General features: G+C 40.1%; 2 protein-coding genes across 4 annotated transcripts; one reads left to right on the top strand and one right to left on the bottom strand.

The window, feature by feature from the left end:
- Positions 1-178: 178 nt before the first annotated feature.
- Positions 179-3,246, bottom strand: CKLF (chemokine like factor). The gene is made up of 4 exons (XM_065641072.1): positions 3,127-3,246; positions 2,890-3,048; positions 2,198-2,293; positions 179-558 (listed from the first exon to the last, which is right to left on the bottom strand). The coding sequence occupies exons 1-4, from the start codon at positions 3,184-3,186 to the stop codon at positions 454-456; spliced, it is 420 nt and encodes a 139-aa protein (XP_065497144.1). The 5' UTR covers positions 3,187-3,246; the 3' UTR covers positions 179-453.
- Positions 3,247-3,322: 76 nt separating this feature from the next.
- TK2 (thymidine kinase 2) lies at positions 3,323-19,348 on the top strand. Of its 3 annotated transcripts, XM_065640947.1 has the most exons (10): positions 3,323-3,470; positions 4,190-4,227; positions 5,041-5,115; positions 6,270-6,323; positions 7,818-7,907; positions 9,405-9,478; positions 14,423-14,511; positions 14,811-14,890; positions 16,100-16,180; positions 16,574-19,346. In XM_065640947.1, exons 1-10 carry the CDS (start codon positions 3,323-3,325, stop codon positions 16,670-16,672), a joined length of 828 nt encoding a protein of 275 aa, XP_065497019.1. In that variant the 3' UTR covers positions 16,673-19,346. The 3 variants fall into 3 exon arrangements, with proteins under 3 accessions (XP_065497019.1, XP_065497020.1, XP_065497021.1); XM_065640948.1 differs by lacking the exon at positions 16,100-16,180 and having other exon boundaries at positions 16,574-19,348; XM_065640949.1 differs by lacking the exons at positions 3,323-3,470; positions 4,190-4,227 and having other exon boundaries at positions 5,112-5,124; positions 16,574-19,345.
- The last annotated feature ends 3,236 nt before the right edge of the window (positions 19,349-22,584 follow it).

Here is a 22,584-nt window from a genome sequence, read left to right as displayed (position 1 = left end):
AATAATGCGTTCACATGGCACGACACAGTCATCAGCCCGGAGGCTGATGTGTGGAATGAGGAACACAAGGAAGGGTGGGGGAAAAAAAATTAAACCCCCCTGTTCCTACAGATGTTTACTGGTACATTAAATTTTTACTTTAAGTACACTTAATAAATAAATAAATAATGCACTTAGACCCATTTGTATTTTCTTTTTATTACAGAAAACCAACAATAATGAAATTAACTTTCCAACAGCTGAAAATGTAATTAAATTTAGAAAAACAAGGTAATTTTCTGAGAAGCTTATACTGGTGAAATTGCAACACTGAAACTACATTTGTAAATGCAAGAAAACTTAGGAACGATACTTTCAAAAATGTACATAAATGCACGAGAAATTCAAATTCTTTTAAAGAGAACAGTAAAACAATAAGCAATGGAGAAATCATTCTTTTGCTAAAATGTAAATTTATTTCGCAGGAGTATTACTTCCTCTTGGTTCACCAAAGCTAATCTTCTGGAAAAGAATAACCGCGTCGAGAACACAGAGAACAAGCAATACAAGACCAAACACCTACAAAAATAATGATAATGTTAGTTCCTCCATAGAATCTCTCTCTTTTACTGTAGCGATTCATCTATCGTTCCTCAAAGAAGCAGTAAACATATCTTCCCAAGTTGGTTCTGGCCTTCTAAATATATGTGTGATGTGAGACAGCTGATAAATTCAGTAACATCTGTATTTAAATCCCATCAGCCTTTCATAGAGCAGTGTACACCCTGGCTTTGTTTGATGTTTGTCTGAAGCCTTGGAGATGATGTGTTCTCCTTGCAATCTGAGCTAATTAATGCTGCATTATGCCAGACAATGCTTTAATCCTAAATGAAGACCCTCCTGTCTCTTTAGGGACTGCCTAATTAATAGTACTGCCTCAGAAAAAAGACAGCATTTGTAGAAACAAGCCGAGCAAGAAAAATATAGTGCTCCTCTCCTCTGAAGCTCTGAACAGAAAACATATTCCAAATTGAAGAAAAGGCATGTGAAGTATTTTAAAAACATACAACTTCAGGCAGGCAACAGGAAAAACATGTTTGCAGAACAGCACCTGAGTTAACTGGCTCAGCTGTTGCCCTTCAGCCCGGTCCCACACACGTGCAATGTTTTGGATGCAAGCATGTATTAAAATGGAATCAGCTCATCAGCGGGAGTGATGCTACGGCAGCGGCTCAGCAGAGCGCAGTTCCAGGCGCTCTGTGTCCTGGGAGGACAGGCCTGGGGCAACGCTGGTTCTCCCAGCTTTGAAGATCTCCTACGTTCTGCCTAAACTTGTTTTCCAAGCTACATACTTAGTCTCCTGCATCCAACTTTGATTTCTATTTAATTCACGACAGATAATGTAAATTATATTCTAGCATAGCCAGTCACTTCATGAGAAAGTCTCCTTTTTGCTGAGGTTGTCATTGCTAGCACCAGCAAAGACAACAGCTTTGCATCTCCCGGGCACTTCTCCTGTGGCAAGTTCTGTGTTTCTTTTGGTTGGTTGTCACATTTTAGCTTATCCTGTATTTCAGGAGCCTGGAATACTTTCAAAACTGAGTTTCCCCCCCACCTTATGGTTTATTAATATTAGTTATATTAGTTTTAGTTTGAATTTCAAATGCCAGTTGCTTAGATTACTAAACTGGTTTGATCTTAAGTACACAAAAAACTTTACATTCTTAGTATGAAAAAAAAAATCTCTTTAACTATCGTAATTTGTCAAAAAAAAATATATGTTTGTCAGGAGGGAAGTACCAACATATTTGTTAAAAAGTTTCATCTCCGTTTAGCAGAATCATAGGCATTTCTTCTTAAATACTGTCACCAAACTTGGATAGTCCTAAAAGAACTATGGATTCTCCCACCTGGGATTTCAAGCTATGGAAGCAAATGCAGGTTAGTTAAATGAGTTGAACTCCAGGCGTTTTCACTGTTGCTACTTGTCTATAGCAATTCCTACGTCTACCAATATCTTTAAATTACTAGTGATTTGCGTTTTGTTTATTTTTTAGTGAGATACAGTGAACATGTATTCACTTTTGTTTGTGACTGCTGAGTATGTTCTTCCATGACAAGAGTTATTTTCATGGTCTTACCACAATGTGAGCACACCAAGGGGTTCAAATCACCCGTACTTTAAGAACCGAAATTCGTTCATAATGTTCCTACTTACTCCTCCGGTCAGTGTCCCTTTGTTGGTCTTGATTGTTACGGCAAACAGGCACACAACGAGGAGGAACAAGGCGGCAATCACCGAGTTGAACAAATCCTGAAACAGCCAAGCGGAGCAAAATATTTATTCTGAAATACAAGCCCGAAGAAGAATGTGAATAGTCCCCAATATTCTGTGAATCGCTGAAAATTGCTGGTTGGCTATGAAAGTGGAATTTCGCTAATATCCACGTAGGCTCCATAGTGACACCCAGTGGTTTGATGTTTAAAAAGAGCGTTTGTGATAAAACTTCCTCATTTTACTTTTTCTTTTTTTTTCCAGTCAAACTTGTGCAACTTGGCTGCGCCTGGCAGACTAAAGCAGGAAATAACTTTTTGAAAAGGGAGGTAAGAGGAGAACTCATGAATTAATATTTAAGTGAAAGCGTGTGTTTAATTTCTGATGAGAAAGATGGGAAGTGCAGCTTGATCAAGTTAAGCAAACGGTGCTCCTCACACGAGGGACTGTCACGGGACACAGGCCAGCTGGTCGGAAACCGAAGCAGAAGTACGCTCTGTTAGGAAAAACTGCTTCAAAAAGATGCAATAGTGGTGGTTTTTTTCTTTATAGCAACAGCCAAACCGGTTGGCAATAACCCCTCTGAACGCCCATCACAAAACGGGTGCCATCCCGTCACCCGGGCGCATACTCACGGCCAGGGGCCAGCACAGCCAGCCCAGCTTCTTGTCCAGCTGCAGCAGGTACAGCACGAAGAACAGCGCGGTGACCGCCACCTCCAGGGCGGCCAGCGCCGAGTACGCCTCGTGTGCGCGGGAGGCCACGAAGCACAGGAACGTTACAAACGCCACCACCTGCGGGACACAGCGGAACGGGGTCAGCGCCGCCGCCCCCGCCCCCGCCCGGGCCGCCCCGCCGCCCCCGGGCCGCACCGTGCGGGCGATCTTCACGGCGCCCCGCGCCGAGCTGGCGAAGCCGCTGTCCAGCGCCATGGCCGGCGCGGGCGCCGCCGCTCCCCTCAGCCGGCCCCGGCCCCGGCCCCGGCCCCGCCGCAACGGCCGCGGCCCCGCCCCGCCAGCGGAAGCGCGGCCGTCGCGGCCGGAAGTGGGCGGGGCGGCGGGATGGGCCATGTGGCGGCTGGGGGCGGCCTGGGCGCGGCCCGCGGCGCTGCGCGGGGCCCGGGGCCGGCGGGGCCCGGCGGGCGGAGCGGCCGCGGGCTCCTCGGCGGGCGGCGTGGCGCTGCGCTCCCGGCCCGGCCCGAGCGGCGCTGGCGGCTGTAAGTGCGGGGGCGGCGGGGGCCCGCTGGGAGGCGAGGCGGCTGCCCGCCCCCGACGCGTTCCGGGGGCGGCGCGGGCCGTCGCTCGGTTCTGTTTAAAGCTGCGGCAGCCCCGGTGTGAGGAGCCCCCCAGCCCCTCACAACGGAGCAAACCTGCTGCTTCCCGTTGCTTGTACGTTGTGGTCCTTATAGTCTTTGTGTCCACTCACTGGCCGTGCTGGGCTACCGAAAGGGCCTTTTATTTTGCTTTGTTTTGTTAAGGGTGTGGTAATCCTGGCATTGCTTACGGAAGTGTGCTGCAGGCAGGTTTGAGATGTAAGGCATCTGAACTGCTTGCGTTGGAGCTGCCTTGTAGCTAGGCCTGTGAAGGCATCACACAGTAACTGCGCTTCCCAACGTTCATTTTTTCTCCTGGTGGAAACTGAGAGCAGCAAGTGTAGCAGAAATCTGCCGAAGGAGTGTAGGCACTCACCGTCTGACTCTGTAGTGTCAAGAACCATGGAGAACCAAAGCCAAAACCGCGTCAGCATATGCCACAACATGTCTGTTACGTGACCCAATGATTACCTAAGACCTTAAAGACTGATAACTTAGCAAATATTCGTATTAAGCAATAGACAACCTAAGAACTTCATGGAGGGGCTCACATTAAGAAGCTCAGTATAACTGGACATTATGAAGACCTCCTTGGTTTTAACTGCTGTTTATTTCCATTCTAGATAAACATCTGGTAAAAGAAGATGATAGAAAAACGGTTGTAAGTATTTGCATTTTGTTTGGAAAACTATGTAAAAGGTGTGACATTTTAACATAATCTGAGCATTTCTGTATTTACAACCATTGGATGTGGCTGTTTTACTGAGGGGTGTCCAGGTGGTGGGTCCATTACTGGCTCCTACTTGGTGCAAACTTACGCTTACCCAGTTGTGTAAATGGCAGTAAAGCTGTGAGGGATTCGTGCAAACGCCTGGTATTGTGTAGGGACAGGACTCGGTTTGGGGTCAGTATTACCTGTGTAGCGTTGCAGTTGCCACAGACAGCCCTACCTATGAAGGATTTTTTTTTTTTTTGTATTTGGAATCTAATTACTTAAGCTGTAATTTATTTTAAGACAGCTGAAACAAAATTCCCTTAGTTTATTTTAATTGGGCAGGTTTCTAAAAATAAAAAAAATTAATGCATCTTAAGGTTTAAGCAATCTCTTTAATGGATACTGAAATTATTATTTCAGTTGGCATTTATTTGAAGTTGAAAGGTAAGCAGAAGCTCTGAGGACGAGCTGAAGTGGGCAGCGCCGTGTGGGCACAGGCAGGAACGGGGCTGCCCCTCGCCTGGGGAAGAGACTGTTGGTATGGATGTGTGGATGGATGTGTGTCAGGGAGGGAAAAAGTGGTTGTCTGCGGGGAGTCACCACATCCAAACTGATCCCCAAGGTCTTCCTGTAAAATGATCTATTTACATTGTAAGGAAACGGTATGCTTCATATGGAAAGAGTGTATTTTTACATATGCCGTTTACATATCGCTATGCAATAGCGTGCTGTTTAAAAGCCGATACTGTTTTTCATCAGATATGTATCGAGGGGAACATTGCAAGTGGAAAAACGACATGCCTGGATTACTTTGCGCAAACTACCAGCATTGAGGTACTGGATGTACGTATTTGCTTGTCTTGACAAAAATTGACAGTTAAGTTAGAAGTGTTGTCCTTTCTTAAGCTAATGAGAAAGGAGCAGCAGGTTGTGAGCCAGTGCACTTACTAGAGCATACATTGTACCTTCTCTTCCCCCAACCATTTACAGTCAAATCGTAGAAGAGAAATTTAGATCATACATAATATAGCACTAGCACTGGATGCTAAACTGTCACTCAAACCTGTGGATTAGAGTTTGCATCTCTATAAAGTAGCAGCAGCCCACGTGGGTTGGGCATGTTTGGGCTTGTTTGCTATTTCATGTCACAATTGCTTTTGTGTACATCAGATATTAGGACCTGGGAACGCATTTGCTAAGTCGTAGGATTCCTCATAGAAATGCTGGGTAACCAGATGTTATTTGGAGGATATGATCCTCCAGGAATGATCCATATGGACTAAATAACTATTAACCCAAAGGACAGCAAACTTTAATTTGCATATAGTGCAACATTTTTTAAAACGCTAGTTAACTTCCCAGGCTTATCAGATTTGATTTGGCCTGGCTCTACAGTATTGTTGGAGTTTTAGACCCTGTTTGAACCAGATAAGTCTCCTGTGATTTTTATGTATTCAGGGTAGCAGCTTTTCTGATTAATTTTGTGAAAGTTTTGAATACATTTTGTTTGTTAGATCACAAAACCAAAATGAAAAGTAATATGATAACATTCTGATCCTGTGTTCCTTTGCAGACAAGTATTGCTCTCTAGGAAATTAATTTGTGAGGGAACGCGCAGGTCATTGATATGCAGTCAGTACTCAGCTAAGCCATTCTTTCCCTTGCATCATACTGATTTTGACCCAAAAAAGTGAAATTATATCCAGGCCCATTAAGTAATTGATTCAGTGTTTTATTTTGGCTGTTTAAACATGCTAAAAAGATGTTGTATAATTATATTTCTTTATTTTTTAACAGTGTTCATGATTACCATTTGCATTACAGAATTTAGTGTTGTTTTTTGAAGAGGATCGAGCTTTCCAATACAAGTCCTGAATATTCTCACTTACTGAATGAGTATTCATTAAAAATAGTTGTAGACTTGTAGGGTCGAATTAAGTGTTTTGAATCTAACCCATGTTTAACATGGAGTAATTCTTTTTAACAAGGTTTTGACAGAACCAGTGACTAAGTGGAGGAACGTTCGTGGTCATAATATCCTGGTAAGTGGCAGAAATTAATTCTACAATTACAGTTACTGTTGTTTTAGAAAGACAGGCATGAGGACTTCATACCAGACAGCAAAACTGTTACAAAAGGTGTGGTCATAGTCTCATACAGCAAAAAATACAGCTCTGTGATGCAGAAGATACTTTACTGTGATTAAGACATGCATATAATAGAAACATTGCATATAAAATGTGGTTTTGGCAAGGACTGGTTCTTTTATTGGGTACGAGCTAAAGCAATTCACAGAAAGGTAAGCCCCGAGTGTGACAGTTGTTTCTATATCTACTTGTACCTATTGCAAAGAAGGGAAGAATGTCACTCAGAAAGTGAGTGGTGGATCTGGTCAGCTAATGTTTGACTGCTGAAGATATGGAAAATTTAGTCCTGTGAGGTGCCGAGAGCTTCTGTTGTGTTTTGGGTAGGCATTGCTTCTTGTAACCGTTCCCCACAAGTGTGTCCCTTTGTCACAGCCGTGCTGGGAGGCAGCAGTGAGGGCTGTGACTGCACCTGCACCAGGCTTCACCGGGCTGGTGGCAGTGGTGGCTGGTGTCAGTGTCCCTGCCTGTGTTGTCACCTGCATTGCAAAGATCTGCTGGCTCGAATGGGGATCTGTGCTCAGGCTGCCGTGGAATTTGCAGCGTGGGTACACCCCAAACCACACGTGCCCAGCCAGGTATTTGATGCCGTTACTGCCAGTGTAGGTCCTCTGGAAAAGTAAATTCCCCCTACTAGGAGTTGCCAATGCTTTACTTCCTTATCAGTAGTAAAGGGATGGGGTGTGCTTGGCTGTGTCACACATCATCCCGGCAATCTGTGCACTTCAGAATGCTTTCTCATTCTGATCTTGGGCAGGGAGAAAAGGAGGTCAGATCTGTGCACGGAAGCCATGCTGCTGTCTTAAAGCTTGTCACCTCAGCAGATAGGCACTGAATGACATTTTATTTCAGGTCAGATCTCTGCTTTGCAGGATAGACTGTTGCTTTTAAGTGGGTGTGAGGGGGGAATTGCAGGAGAGTGTGGAAGATCTGAGAACTGCTTTGAGGATCCTTTGGGAAGAACAGTTGTCTCTGTTAAAAAACACCTTTTCTGAGGTCCAGAACCTACTTACTGGAACCCTGTACACATTTCTGGGTGGGCTAGGTATACTGAGAGTCTGTCAGTGCACAAAAATAGTGTAGCAGATATATTATTTTAATTAATAAACATATTTGAACTGTCTCAAATGAGCTGTAACTAACTCCTGTTGACTTCAGCGAGCGCTCCAAGTGCCCTGCTCAGTGTCTGTGTGGACCAGGACTGTAATTCTTATATCTGCATTGTGAAGAACAAATGATCATTTAATTCTTGTCAAACCTGGTGTCAGCTGTTTTAGTGCACTTCTTTTAGCAATTCTGTTTTAGTGCAAAAGCTTAAGAAATACCCAACTTCACTTTTTTTGCTGTTTGAGCTAACAGAAATGTCTGTCTGGCTTCCATCTCTAACCGCAGGGCTTAATGTACCAAGATGCATCAAGATGGGGCATAACGTTACAGACTTACATACAGCTTACAATGCTGGAGCAGCATACCAGACCAATGGTAAATAAACGTGTTTTTATTTTAATTTAAAAAAGAATTAGATGTGGTTATGAGTAATAAATACTTTAAACCTCGTATCTAAAAGTTAAGATGCTATTTGCGTTCTTTCTTTGTTCTTGCAGTGAGTATGAATTTTTATGATGCAGAGACGTTGTTGATTTGCTCAACACGTGCTCCAGGAGAGGCGAAACATCTGCTTCCTACCTGCTCAGAACTTTTACTTCCCAAAACTTGTACTGCTTTCTTTTGCCCATCCTTATGAGCTAGACTTGCACGTAATCTCAGCATCGTTGCATATCGGTGACTTCTCTGTAATTGATCTCTATGTAAATGTGGCTATTTCAAACCTTTGGCAAACATGAGATAATCTTAAAAGATACTGTTGGCATTCATTCTACTGTTCCATGCTGTTTAGCACAAATGTAGCCATTGCTTCTTGTGTTTATCCAAAATACTTGCACTAAAATTTTCTGTTGCTTCTTTTCAGATGTTTTGCATCCTTTTTTTCTTACATGTTTTTCTTTCTCAGTTCACACATTCTATGTTTTTCATCAGATCCACTAATTTCTCTTTCCGTCAAACACCTTTTGATACCTTCTGTGCTAAGTCTTCCGTTCCCTGATCACCAGATCAGATCTTAGGTGGAACACACTTGTATCTTAATGATTGCTCTTGTATTGTCTTCTGAGTTTGTGTGAGGGCAAGCTTTCAGAAGTACCACATATGACAGTGATCCTGCACATACAATCATTAGCTCTTCGGAAGAGGTGTTTTTCCAGGATGATAGAAATCTCCCATTGCAGAAAAAGCCCATTCAGAAACTCCTGAAGATTGCCCTGTGTTTCAGTCTGAGCTTTGCTGTCATTTGCCATTTGAGCCTAATGCTGGAACAATTGTTGCTTCTGTGGTCATTAACGTGCAGAATACCTGGTTGGGAAGAGCTCTGCCAGGGCTGCCTTGTTCTGCGGTGGCCAGAGAGTGTCGGAGAATCTCTCTCCTCCAAAATGAAGTGCTGGCTGGGGCCAGTACTTTGTCAGTTGTAATTATTTCTTTAAAAAGTTCTGTTTTCTTGTTCGAGTTTTTCTGATGTTAGGCCTGTGCTGTTGGCACAGTAACACACCTGAAAGTGCCAACATTTCAGGTAGCAATAGTTCCTGTTGCTCTGCACATCCTAAGTAGACAGCTGCTTTTTTGTCCCTCTGGTGAACTTCAGCTGCTCAGCTGAATGCTTTTGCTGTTACCTTTGAAACTTGTGTATAAATAACAGTTTAGTTCTGTTGGTGTTTAATAACGTAGTGACCATACATAAGGTGAAGAATACTTGTTTTTTGTGGTTGCCGCCCTCTCAGTAAATCTGCTTATCACAAAATCTGGAAGAACGGAAAATGTTAGGTATTTCATAATGTAAAGGACATGATATGCAATATAAGCATGAAAAGAAGAAAATTGTGCTGAAAAATGTAAACTAGTCAGTGATTGTCATGTTTTATTTTGTAGATTTCCCCCACAAGAATGATGGAGCGATCAATTCACAGTGCAAAATACATTTTTGTAGAAAATTTGTATCGAAGGTATGGTATATGTTTTTTTACTTTACTTTCTTGACTTAATTAGATTAAAAAAAAATCGACCAATGATTTGTTTGGTAATTTGCATCTAAATGGTCTGTGAAATGTGTCAGTTCTGTGTGGGAGTGGCAGTGTGTCTTGTATGGGACATGCTGGCCATGGGTAGAATGAAACCCGTGGGACATGGGCCAGGCGAGAGCCTTTTTCAGAAGTACTCCTGTATATTTACAACACCGATTTATTGAAGTTATCTGCTCTCCAGCTGAATACAAAAGTCTTAAAGCAAACACATTCTGAACAGGTAAAAAAAACCATGAGAGTATAAAGAATGACACTGTAGGAGGGAGAGAGCTAGAAGGTGTTATCCAGCCTAGCATCCAGGATTAGCATTGCTTGCAAGCAGGAACTGGAGTCATGTGCTATCGCTCAGAGTGGGGATTCGTAGGATCAAAATAGACTGCAGACCTTGGTAGGCTGGTGAGTAGGGAAAGAACAAGAGCTGTTTGTCTGTAAATGTCACGTTCTGAATCAGGTCCCCATCCCCAATTGTGCTTGGGCCAGGGGTAGAGCAGTCGGGCTTAACACAGGCTATTTTGTTCGGGGAGGGGGATAAGATTGTAGCCTGAAACAGAAAAAGGATGCATTATCTGGGTGATGGATAGTTCATCCATCCCATGCTAACAAAAATAGCGCATGATATTTGTTTGTTTGTTTTGCTGAGGATGCTGACCTTATATTGAGAAGTGTATGTAACAGATTGTTATTTTAATGGATATTTCAGTGGTCTTAAGGGACAAAACCAGTTTTTTGCTCGTCTGCAGGGAGAAGGGCTGTGTGCCACCAGATGGCATCCATGCTACGTAAGCTGCGAGTCTGTTACTGGAACCGCTTTAAAAGCTGAGAGAAACACAGTAAGATATGAGACAAACAGAAAGAGACATTTGTATACAATGGAAATGTACTGGAATGTCTTTCTCGTTTTTAAGTACTTGCTTTTTTTCATTGTAGACGAGGTGATTTTGTCCCAAAGACTGGGAACTTTGTTGCTATGAGGCTAAGTCTGCTTGTGTCAACTCTATGTATTAATTTTGTAATAACATTTTTAAGGGCATCTAAGATGTCTCGTGGCTTCAGCACTTTTTAATGTTGGACAGAATGCTTTGTTTTGTTACAGCAAGCCAGAAGCCAGCTGATGTTACTAATAGCAAACCAAAATATGATATAAAGGTGTGTGAAAGGATTATAAATAAAACAAGGAAAAATTTGGGCCACATTAAAATAGCTGTTTGAGTCACATTAAAAAAAAAAAAAAGTAAATCTGTCCTCCCGTATGCCCTGTCTCCAGTGGTGGTCAAAAGTACTTGAAAAGAGTGTAAGAACAGGGTAAGCATATATGGTAATTTCTGAGTATATCAATGTACAGTTTCAGGACTTCCTCATTCAGCAGTGGTTTCTCTGTATTTAGTAACCCATAGGGAATTTATTTTCCATGAAACTGTCCAATTTCCCCCTAAGCCTGTGTAAACCTTTAGTTTCCAGGACATCATGTGGCAAGCAGTTCCGTAGCTTTACTCCATATTGTTTGATTGCTGCCCTGTCCTTACATCTTGTAGTTCTTCAAAGATTGTCGAGACTTGTCTCAAAAACTAATGCTTCTGTTTACAGGAAAGACAGGATGATAATGGGAGCATAGAAACAGTAGTAACCACAACTACAGTAGAAGTCTATTTCAGAATTCTGAAAACATGGGAAATGTTACAAGGAAAAGGTTTTGTAAGGTAGAGGCAGTACCCCTGTAGCTTAAAATAACTACTGTAGAGCCCATATTAGGGGGTAGGGAAAGTCACTTAGTAACTGCAGGTTTGTTCATCTGCCTCAGTATTTAGCACAACTTCAGAACAAATGATGAAGTAAAGAATAATAAAAACTTTGGATGAAAATGTAAAGTCAGTGAGCAACAACACATTATGTTAGACTAATCTAGTAATTGTGTTTTCTAACACTTCTCCATCTACCTCCAAACAAAAGCATTCTCATCAATCTGAAGTTACGTATTTATCAAGGAGGTTTGGGGAGACTTTCATGAATGCAGAAGTTGGTGGTGTAATGAGATAGGAAATCCCATTGAAGGGAGATGTTGAAAGGAGGTGTATAGGGCAGGAGGTTACTCATGGTGGATCAGCCTCTGGACTGATGCTTTGGTACAAAGGGTGACAGTATGCAAACAAATCCTGTCATTCAATTGAACCGACAACAGACATTTCAACTGTAAGACAAAATATAGTAGAGAAGCGGAAGTATATTTCTTTTTATATATTAACAGGTAAATGAAAGTTGATCACAGAGTAGCTTTAGTATTGTGTAGCCCACAGAAGAGTAAATGTGACTGTTGGAAGTATCTGGCAAAGGGCTTCTAGGAGGGACATGGAAATATTGGTGCTCTTGTACACAGCTTTTATGAGAGCTTTTCAGCATTACTTTTTACACTCTGAACTGCTTGTTCATGATCTATGAACTAAAACTGAAACAGGTGTGAAGCTGGATATTGGCATGATCAAAAGAATGGAGAGCCTGTTTAAAGGGACAGAAACAGCTTGACGTATTTGTGTAGAAAAGTTGGGAGAATATACTTGTCACCTGTGGACATACTGGGTGCAAACACAAAAATTCTGAGTTATTGAAATTGGAAGACTATAATAACAAAAGAATAATTAGTTACAAAAAGGCTGTGAATATCTTAAGGCCTAAAAATTGGAAGACAGTGCCTCAGCCATCAGAGGAACAATACAAACTATATACACTTGATACTTTTGTGTAGAAGGATAATAGTGCCTTGTGTCAGGGGAAAGGCCTTATGACTTACTATGATTGCTTCCCATGCTGTGGTTTTTTTTGTTCAACTGCTGCATGAAAATGTGAAAAAACATTCTGTAACTAAACGGACTTTGCAAAGGAGAATGCCTTTGTATTCTTCCAGGGGCTTTTTCTTTCCTTTTGTGGGTTAGTCAACATGTAAAACTCGTGCAGAGAACACAGAGGAGGGTGCCCTTTGCCAACATTGCATAGTGCCTGTCTGATGGAAGGTCTGGAAAACAAAACTGACCTGACATATCTTTAAATTTTGCTCAAAATTTTATCAAAAACCCCCTCAGGCTCCAGCTATTCAACAGGTATCTTCAGTAAAGGGCTTCTTAAATAAGCTGCATGGAAGGCATGTTCCCATTGAAAGTATGTAAAAATGTCATAGACCCTTTTTATTCAAAACGAGACTTGGAGTGAATGGGGTAAACATGCTGCAAAGAGCAGAGGTTATTTTCTGCTTTCTTTAAGAGAAGATGTTGCTTTGGGTCCCAGTCTTAAAGATGGAGAAGAATCCCTTCTTATCTCTAGTCCACACAAGCTCCTCTTCTTTAGGAGCATGATTAATTTAAGGCAAGGGCTGAAGAGCTATGGGAATATCAGGAATACCAGCTCTTCTTTGATCTGGTGTCACTCAGTAACTGCGTTTTGGCTTTGCAGGGTTTTTCCCAGAGAAATAGAGTAAGATTTACGGCGATGATGGAAAGCTTAAATTGTGAGCAGTTGCTGTGAGCTTCTCTGGCATGCACAGATACGCACGAGTGTCCGACGTCTCACTGCCGTTGCACAGCTGAGTTTAGCACTGAGAGACATGCTCATGTTAGGTGTAAAACTGTAGAAGAATTTTAAATGTGTGCACGTGAGTATGCATTATATGTTACAGGGTAAGCACTAGCGATTCCCATTTGAATTCATAGTTATTTATGATATAAAGCTCATTCCATTCATGTTTAACTTCACTTGGCAGGAGCAAATGTCAGCAAACTTTGGAGATGAAAACACCCTTTAGTGCCTTTTATGGCACATGTACTGATTGATACGTTAGAAGAACAGCAGTGAGTTGTGATATCCCATTTCTTAGGTGCTTTGGGAGGCAAGATATTCAGCTGGACAGCAGATAAAGAAGGGAGGTGGTAGGAATATTGGTTTTGCTTTTCTGCATACTTAAATGGAAATATCTTTCTGGATTATTGTTATTTGTCTTTGCCTGTGATCAAAGCATGTTGCCAGGATGGTTGGGAAATCTGTGGAATCTTTCTCTTCATCACTATTTAAAATGTTGCAACTGGTCTTAATCATTTCGCTGGACAGGACAGGAGCCTCTCAGCCACATCTCTTTTTTTTATATTGCAGAGGCATTTAGGAAAGAGTGCGGAGTATGTGTTACTGTCACCAATTTTGAAGACAGAATAATGTAAAACTAGTAATATTTGACTGCTTAGGAATATGGAAATAGGTGAAAATTCCAGTACTAGTAAAAAACGTAATATGTGATTCTTAATGTGTCATCTGTAACTTCCTTTTACCTGAGTTGTTTGATATTTTATTATTCTTACTGACAGAACTTTGGGACAGTTGTCTCCAATATTGTCTATGCTCTCTGAATACAAAGTTCAAATTAAGTGTGTTGAATATTTCAGTACTCTTTCCACAGATATTTCTTACAGTGGGAGTACATTTTATTAACATGGTACCATTATTTTTTCAATTCTCTTTAGTATGGCTTCTGTAAGGAATTGTCAGTGCTGCTCAATCAAGCCTTTTTGGTGACATGTGCTGCACTAGTTTAGGTAAATTCGAAATGATCCTGAAATAAAGAACCTGAGCAATAAATACCATTGACACTAATTTGTTGTTACTGTTTGTGTTATAAGTACTTTAAAAAAAAAAAAAAAAGGATTTGGTCTTTCTGTTGTATAAACAGTGCTTTATGAGACCTTGAATTTGTGTGGGCATAATATTGGTCTTGTTTTAATTTCATGTATGCTGGAGTAAATTTGGAGTGATTCTAGGCAGGTGAAAAAAATATGAGTTTAGAGTTGATCTGTGCATGCTGTTCAATGAGTGATGACTTTTGTGTTTGTTCAGTGGAAAAATGCCAGAAGTGGATTATGTTGTCCTGACTGAATGGTTTGACTGGATCCAGAACAACACAGATGTTTCAGTTGATTTGATAGGTAAAGTTTTGATAGGATCTGGAGGGGCATGTTTGTGGGTGGGTGTCCTTATTGGAAAAAATAATTCTTGTTTCTTGGGTCATAAATAATCACATTATTCAAATATGATAGTGGTTGCAATGTGTAGCATTGGGCAGCATGAATTTGTGGGTGGTTCATGGATTAACAGTAACACCAAAGCGGAGGTTCAGTGGTGGTACTGAAGTCAGGATTCTTTCCTCCTGCAGTTTTGTGAAGTGAGGTTCTTTGCTTTAACAACTGATCCTTGAACATAACCATAATAATTTTTCTTATGGCAGTTTATCTGCAGACTTCTCCTGAAGTTTGTTTTGAGAGGTTAAAGAGAAGATGCAGAGAAGAGGAAAAGATCATTCCTCTGGTAAGGAGTTCCTTCAATACATGTGGTTACAATGAGCTTTAAAAACATAATGATTCCAATCTAAATACTGAAATCATATCCTGAGTGTATTGCCAAAATGTGGTGCAGCTGTTTCCATTACAAACTAAAACTTTAGCGTTTTAGTAATCAGTGTGCTATAGCTAGCTGTTTAGGTGGAGTATTAATCAACTGTTAATCTTCTCTAAGATGTAAAAAGGCAATTGCTTTTGTGTCATTAAGCAGCATAAAGGCACCCAGTTGAAGCACAAATACGTGTGCATACAGGTGCTGAAGATTTATGTGGGCACTTTGTGTTGTCTGCTATTACCACGATGTTTATGCATGAAAAGTGTCTGTGTCTGAAAACAAGCAACTTCTCGAAAATTGTTAGCATGGGAATCTGCTTAAAAATAAATGGAAGGAATTGAATGGTCAGTTTCTGTGTCACAGTTTACTGAATGTCCCTTCATTAAACAAATTTTCTGCTGAAGAAAGCCTAACCAGAAATAGATGTAGTTACAGAAGGCATCCTGTATACTGCAAAGGTATCTCTAGTGCTGGCCAGTTCCGTAGAAGCAATTGTCAGGTGAAGATATATGCAAAGAGCTAAATTTTGGGCCAATGTGAAATTTTGCCTTGGAGAATAAATCCTTGCTATAATGGATTTGAAGAGACATTGTGTTACTTCACAGCTCTACTGAGGGGTGGCAGGGAGCAATTATGAATGAAAAATGTTAAGTGGTCTCCATGGAAAAAAAACCTAATAATTGATGACAGGCAGAAGTGCTTTTAGAGGAAATTGAGTCAGTTAGGAGAAAGTGAATTGGGAATTTTAGGAAAATGCATTGACACAGGAAGTGCCTTCAATACATATTCTTTGCAGTCTTGCCCTTTTTGTTCTTCTCTTTGTCGTATTTTCCTCTGTAAAATCTTGAGCCAGATTGTCCCTATGGGAGAGAAGTGTGGTTCTTGATCTTAAAAGGAGCTGAGTGTCCTGTGCTCCTGTAAGTGCTGTGTCTTTGAGGTTCTTTGTGGAGTAAAACCTTACACTGGGAATTAATTTTTCTCAGAAACCTGATGCTTTTTTGTTGGTGGAAATATCCAATCCTGGCTTTTATATGTAGTTCTTAGCTACTTAACAAATTTATAAAAATTGCAATGTTTTTTTCATCGCTGGGCATATATGTTATTTGAATGCCTCTTTTGTAGGAGTATTTAGAAGCTATTCATCAGCTCTACGAGGAGTGGCTCATTAAACATACACTGTTTAAAGTTTCCTGCCCAGTGCTTGTGAGTAGTATTTTAGTTATAACCAATTAAGCATATAGAGGATTGTACTCTTGAAATATTAGTGTGTTATTTAGGGGTAAAAGTAAATAAATCTGCTTTTCTTATAACCTTTGGAGAAGGAAAACCTCAGAAAAATGTGTTATGCTATACACTATGGATAGCTGTGAAGTCTGGTCTTCCATCTCTTCTGTGGAATTCGAGGGTCTGTTCCTTGTGGTTACAGGATCAGACGTAGCTTTTTAATGAATGCCAGATTCTGAACAGAAAGCTAATTGGACTGATCTCTAGGAGGATATTGGTTTGGCTTCAGCAGTAATCCTGTTCTATTTTGCTCAAAAGTGACCATGTTTTATGGTGTCAGCTATTTCTAATGTTCATGTTGTTTTTTTCAAGGTTATTGGAGCTGACCATGACATGCAGAAAATGATACAAAAGTATGAAGAAAACCGGGACCAAATACTAAATCCGTATAATATGCAACATCATTTATAGAAGTCTGCAGTTGTATTTAAAAAAACATGTTTATGAAGTCTGATTTGGGGCAAATTTTGAGTATTTTTAATATATCTATGTTTTTTGCTTTTGAATTATGCTTTGTACAATGTTGTGAACTTACTGCTGTGAAACGTTTAGAAACAATTCATAAATGGAATATAGGTCAATTCCCTTTCAAGTTTTTAGGTTGTCCGTCAGCTTTACTGTGTCAGTTCTGTTCAGCTAAAATACAGCTATTTGTCCCATTTCCCACCTCACTGCTGCTTCCTATACGTAACCTAAGTTTCCTTTTTTTCCCTCAAGACTAACCTATTTTTTGTAATTTGTAAGAAATAGTTCCATACAAGAGGTGGGATGTGCATTTTTATTATTAGAGGAGGCAAATTACATGTTAAAGTAGCTTTGTTAAGTAAGTCTTACCAGGTTGAAATAGGGAGGTCTTACTCTAATCTTACCTAAACTAATGCAGTATCATTGAATTCAGTAAGTTTATTCTGCTTTACATGAAATTGCAATATATCTGTAGTTCTGGAGGTAACTATGCACTAGCATAGTCCCACTGAATTCAGTGGCAAAAAAAAAAGAGTAACAACTTTCATGAGTGATTGCAGAATGGCTCCGAGGCTTTTTTTTAAGCCAGATTTTTAAAAAGGCCTTTTTTCTCTCTAATGTTCATGAAGTCACTGCCTGTATCATGGCTTAGTTGACAACTAGTGAAAATACAGAGTGCACAGAACAGTATTTGTTGTTCCTTTCAAATGGTTATAAAAACCCTAGAATTAATTTCTTAACTGTTATGGATTCTTCGATTGCACTTTTTTTTTTTTAAAGAAAAACACAGCTGGTTCTTTGGGTTTATATCTTGATCAGTTTATTGTGACTTACAAGTACTTGGACAATAGAGAAACATGGTGGGGGTTTCATTCTTGCACTTGTCAGCTACAATGTTGAGTTGCTTTTAAGTTTCTGCTTTACCCTCTTGAGTATTGTCTTCAAGATAATCCTTTTGATGAAGCAGTTCTGACTTTCTCACATTATTTTTTTCTGTTTAATTTGAGAGGAATGATTCCTAAACTATGGTATATAATTTTTTTCCCCCATAATAGTTTTGGTTGGTTTAATTGGAGCAAGCAAGGTTAACAGTGCTTTAAAACATGCTTACATGAATGTAGTTGAGCATCTGTTATAGCTTTGTAGTGAATACTCCTAAAAATGGCTCATGTCCAAGACTTCAGTTAGTACTTTGCTTGTTACAGACATTTGTCTGTAACTTTTCGGAGGATGTAAATTTTCGGTTACTTGGCTTTTCCATGTTTCACCTGATTTTGAACAATATCTGATAGTAGTACTTTTGGAGATCACTGCTTTTATTTAGTAGTTTTGTGGTAGCTGGTTTTGTTTTATGCCTAAAAATCACTATATTGAAACGAGTGCACAGTTTTCCAACCCAGGAAATACAATTAATTTCTTGTTATTTGCCTCTGGTGGGATATTTTTTTTTTTCCAAATCAGTACAAGTTATTAATGATCAGTGCACTGAGAGAGCATTTCCTAGTGATGTACTATATGAGTATACTAAAGCTTATGAGCCCAATATTGCCATTCTTTTGTTCTGTTGTAAAGCTTTAGAATTCTAGCTTAAGAATAAGATTTTGCATGTTAAATAAATTCTGTTACTTATTGATGCTTATTTGTAGGGGGATAGTAGTAATTCTTGAAACCTTCTGTTAAACTTTCACAGCTTTTTCTTCTGTAAGAGACCAAAAGAACTGTTTATTTGGAAATAGTTCTACACATTTGAAGTTCAGTCATGTGCAGTTTATTCTTAATTCTAATTTCATTATGGGTTGTAGAAGCCAAGGATGTATATTTTGCATGCAGTCCAGAAAAGAGCACTTATGTGTTTTGTACAGAGAATCTTACAATACAAAGAATCTCACTGTTGTCTTTTGGCTTTGTATGCTTTTTGGTATTTTTTTTTATTCTTTAATATATCAGAAAAGTAGTTTGGATGTGGGTTTTTGATATTAATAATTACAATGGACTATAAAGATTGATTTATATAACTTATTAAAAATTACAGATGTGGTGGCTACGGGGAACGTGTTTATTTTATGTTTTGCTATCTGTTAATTTTCATGTATAGATTTTTGTATATAGGAAGTTTGGGGTATTTAATGAGAACTGGAAATAAAACCAAACAGGTTGCTTGTTATGCATCATAAATGTAAAATGTTTGCAGTCTGCCTAAGATGTGTAGATAAAAATACTGTCGTAATCATGAATAACTCTTTAAGCCTGGAATTTGCTTTTGTTTCCTGAAGTCTCTCAGTTGGTGAGAAGAGGAAAAAAAGGGCAATCAGGACTATTCTGATAAATATTTTGTTCCTTTTATGACTGTCTAAGCAGCAGTGGTAGCAAGTTGCAAAATACCACAGGACACACTTTTTCTCTGGGCAGACTGAACTGCAGGAGCTGTAGAAGGGATCATACAAACAAGCTGCCCCTTCTCTTGGCTTTTCAGATTTGGTCCGTAAGTTGGATGTAGCCTGTACTTGTAGAGTGAACCATACATAACTGGTTTTGCATACATTGTGGCTGTTCTGGAGTAAATTGCAGGAATACATGAGATGAATAAAAATTGCAGTACTTAATTACTTGTGTCACAATGAATTCCACGTCTACACGGCAATACATGTGAAAAGTGATTACTTCGTTCTATTTTGCCTTTACTGCACACTTAGTTTGAACAGATGATGTCTTCTGCAGACTTTTGTATCTACTTTGTCCTGGTGAAGGTGTTTAGTAAATCAGTAACATCTGGGAGCAGCATATAAATTGGAGTAAGATAGATTTGCAGAAATTAAAATGTTGAACAGTCGCATTCCCTCAGCCTGGCCTTTAATGTGTTTCTTGTGGCATGGGAAGCGTGTTCAGGCGATCTTCCTTGTTTGATTAAATATTTCAGAGGTGACTGTCCAAAATGGTAGGTCTTAAGAAACATTTAATATTGTTTTCACTAGTGTAACGGGCACACAAAACTACTGCCAACACCAGTATGTCATCCAGCATCTCTGAGTTCCTTTCCTCCTGCAGACTGTGGGAAGTGCTGGGTATTCTGCCATCAGTTGCTATTAAATTATTCAGACCTGAAGGTCTCTGTCTCTCTCCTGCTAGCAAGTTGCTGTCCTGTGTCAGGACTTGGAGAATCCAGTCCTTCCTGTAGCATGTGGAGGTTTAAGAAAACGTGCATTTCTAAAGCAGGCTAAAGTCAGGTGAGAATTACAGCGGTGTTTCCCCCTCACCCAGGCATTTGTAGGGGGCTGACAAAAAAGTTGTGAGCTTTTTTGAACGAAAAGTTTAGTTTCAGAACAAAAACTACAGGTTAATAGATTAATTTCTGCATAAGAGAAATGTAGGCTTCTGTCTAGTCCAGACTGATTTTTAAAAATTGATCATTTATCACTTTTTAAAGAGGCTGGAATGTGATAATTGTTTCTGCTGTATTGAGAGCTGGGCACCATTGCGCTAAGTGTTGTGTAAATACAGCTGCAAGAGTGATCTCTGAACACAGACTGAGGGGCAGTCAGGACAGTGACAGAGGAGCTGTGTTTGTTATCCGTGTATTGAATGCATAGCTCTTGATTTTACTTATCTTTACGCCAGAAGCTTTGAGTTGAATCCTCTGCTCTACCCTAGAGCCCTCTGCCCGGTAACAGTGACACATTCCTCCCATACATCCCCCAGAAAAAGCTGTGAGGACGTTCCCTGTGAGTGTGCTGCCCTGCAGATGTCACTATATTCCATACTAATCCTAATTTCAGTTTTTTACTATTTAATGCTGTGAAATGAGCCTGTGAGATTAATTTCCAATGGGTGGGACCTTTAGCTGTGGTGTGGCTTACTGGTGGTTATTTTCCTAGTATTTAGGTACAAGTAAGGTAAAAAATGATAAAGTAGTGTTTCAGAAATTGTCTTTTTCTGGTGAGATGGCTCTGAACAGTAGACATGTATATTCATCAGTGCTTTGCAAGCCCTTGCCAGTCCCTCTCAGGTATGCTTCGTCTCAGGGAATTTCTGTGTTTAAATTCTGAAGAAAATTGTAATTTTTTTTCATTTGGTGTATGCTGCTTTTTTAAAAATATATTTACATTGAAATTTGATTTTCATTCTTAGCTTTAAAAACAAGAAAGTTTGTTGTAAAATCAAGCTATGCTTCCTGAGCAGCTTAGCTCCAGACAGGGCAAGGGTGTATGTGTGACACAAATGTTAAGAGACCCAGTAGGGAGAGGTTGTGCAAGTGAATGTCACCCAGCTACCAGGTGTGCTGCCTGAGCTCGGTGTCTGCACTGATCAAAAGAAAATTTCTCTAATCCAAGGCTTGGGAGAGCTGAGCCATTCAAAGTGGTTGTGTGTAGCATATAAATTTGGGAACAGAATTGGCCTTAGGTTTGTATGATGGAAAAACATCCAATCAGTAAGTAAATCCCCATTCAATTCCTATGCAATCAGGACCAGCTGTAGCACAATTGAAGCTGACAGCTCAACAGAGGGTAGGCATACATTTTACAAACAGATCACCTTCCTTTAGAAAGGTGCCCAGGCAGCCCTCTTGCTGGCTAGCAGTGCTGCTTGACTGGCTGCTCTTATTTAAGTTAATTAGTCAAGGAGTGGTGCAGTGGCTACTACAAACAGTGGCAGGAAGTACTGGCAGATGGGGTAAGAAATCCTATGCTCCCTTTCATCTGTCCCTCTTCTCAAGTCTTGACTGTATTTACAACTAGCGTTTTAAATCCAGTTCTATCTTACTCATGTGGAAGCAGTTGCACAAAGGACTACTGCCTAAGGCCTCTTAAATATGACTTACATTTTATTTCAGCAGGTTTTCAAATCCCATCTCTTCACAAGCATATAACACTAAAGCAGTTGTCTCTTGAGACCCTGGAAATTTGCAAATATAAAAGTAGTTTCTAGTACAACACCTGAAACCCCTGCCATTTTTACAGGAAGGGAAGTTAAAGGTGTTCCCATGGCAATAAGAAACTCAGATGAAAATATCTCTAAGACTTTAAGTGCACAGTAGCTCTCCCTACAAAGGCAGACAGAACACTTACCAGTCCTGGCCAGTCTGCCATAAAGAGGAGATTCTTCTTCAGTCCAGGTACTCAAACATTAACAAAAAGTAGTCTCAGAACATGGCTGTTTTATATTTAATAAATTTTGTGCAGTTTAACTGTTTGTTTGGTGGGCACTGTTCAGAAACAAAACCCATATTCATTACATCGTTGCTATCTCCCCTAGTATTCCAGTGACTTGGTGGAGCTGTGGACTGTGGTGCACTGTTAGCAAGTTTGTGCTATGCTTCCTCACTTCTCAAAGTACCTCTGTGTTTTGTTTTCCCTATGTGAGGTTGTTCATAAGGTCCTGGACATGCTGGTCCAAAACTCTGCTCAAACAGGGGCAAAGTTAAGAAATCTGTCTCCTCTATGCCAGGTAACTTGAAGACTGAAGCAACTGTGTACAGCCCTATCAGGGGAAGTTTAGTATTAAAAAGTGTTTCTCACAGTAGATGTTAATGAGTTTAATGAAGGCCAGCAGTATGGCATTAATGGAGTTAGATGCCTGAGGTGGTGTCTTTTCAAGTGGTAGTCTTAGTTTTCTTTTGTATTGGTTTTTCATGTGTAAGTTGCTGTTAAGTACTTTTCCTTGTATAGCTACAGTAAAGATAAAAATGGGATGTTAGGTTTATGAATCCTGTAGTACTAGTGGTCATCTGAATGCTTAGGAAACATCTTCTTTGTGATGAGAAGGGGTTTTTGAGGTTTTAAATTAGAGCTCCTGAATAACAGACACAATGAGTTTTAAAACACATAATTTTAATAACCCCCACAGGGGGAAAAATACAGCTT

Source organism: Caloenas nicobarica, chromosome 9, assembly GCF_036013445.1.
Source record: "Caloenas nicobarica isolate bCalNic1 chromosome 9, bCalNic1.hap1, whole genome shotgun sequence".
Classification (NCBI taxonomy): Eukaryota; Metazoa; Chordata; class Aves; order Columbiformes; family Columbidae; genus Caloenas; species Caloenas nicobarica.
The sequence above is the reverse complement of the archived record's forward strand: the minus strand, read 5'-3'. Positions and strand labels throughout refer to the sequence as shown.

Bases quoted from the DNA above. Each gene is read 5' to 3' on its own strand.
- CKLF (XM_065641072.1), bottom strand. From the start codon at position 3,186: ATGGCGCTGGACAGCGGCTTCGCCAGCTCGGCGCGGGGCGCCGTGAAG. The intron at 3,049-3,126 runs GTGCGGCCCGGG...TGTGTCCCGCAG, and splicing joins CCGTGAAGATCGCCCGCACG to GTGGTGGCGTTTGTAACGTT. The intron at 559-2,197 runs GTAAGTAGGAAC...TTATTTTTGTAG, and splicing joins AAGGGACACTGACCGGAGGA to GTGTTTGGTCTTGTATTGCT.
- TK2 (XM_065640947.1), top strand. From the start codon at position 3,323: ATGTGGCGGCTGGGGGCGGCCTGGGCGCGGCCCGCGGCGCTGCGCGGG. The intron at 7,908-9,404 runs GTAAATAAACGT...TTTATTTTGTAG, and splicing joins AGCAGCATACCAGACCAATG to ATTTCCCCCACAAGAATGAT. The intron at 14,512-14,810 runs GTAAAGTTTTGA...TTCTTATGGCAG, and splicing joins TGTTTCAGTTGATTTGATAG to TTTATCTGCAGACTTCTCCT.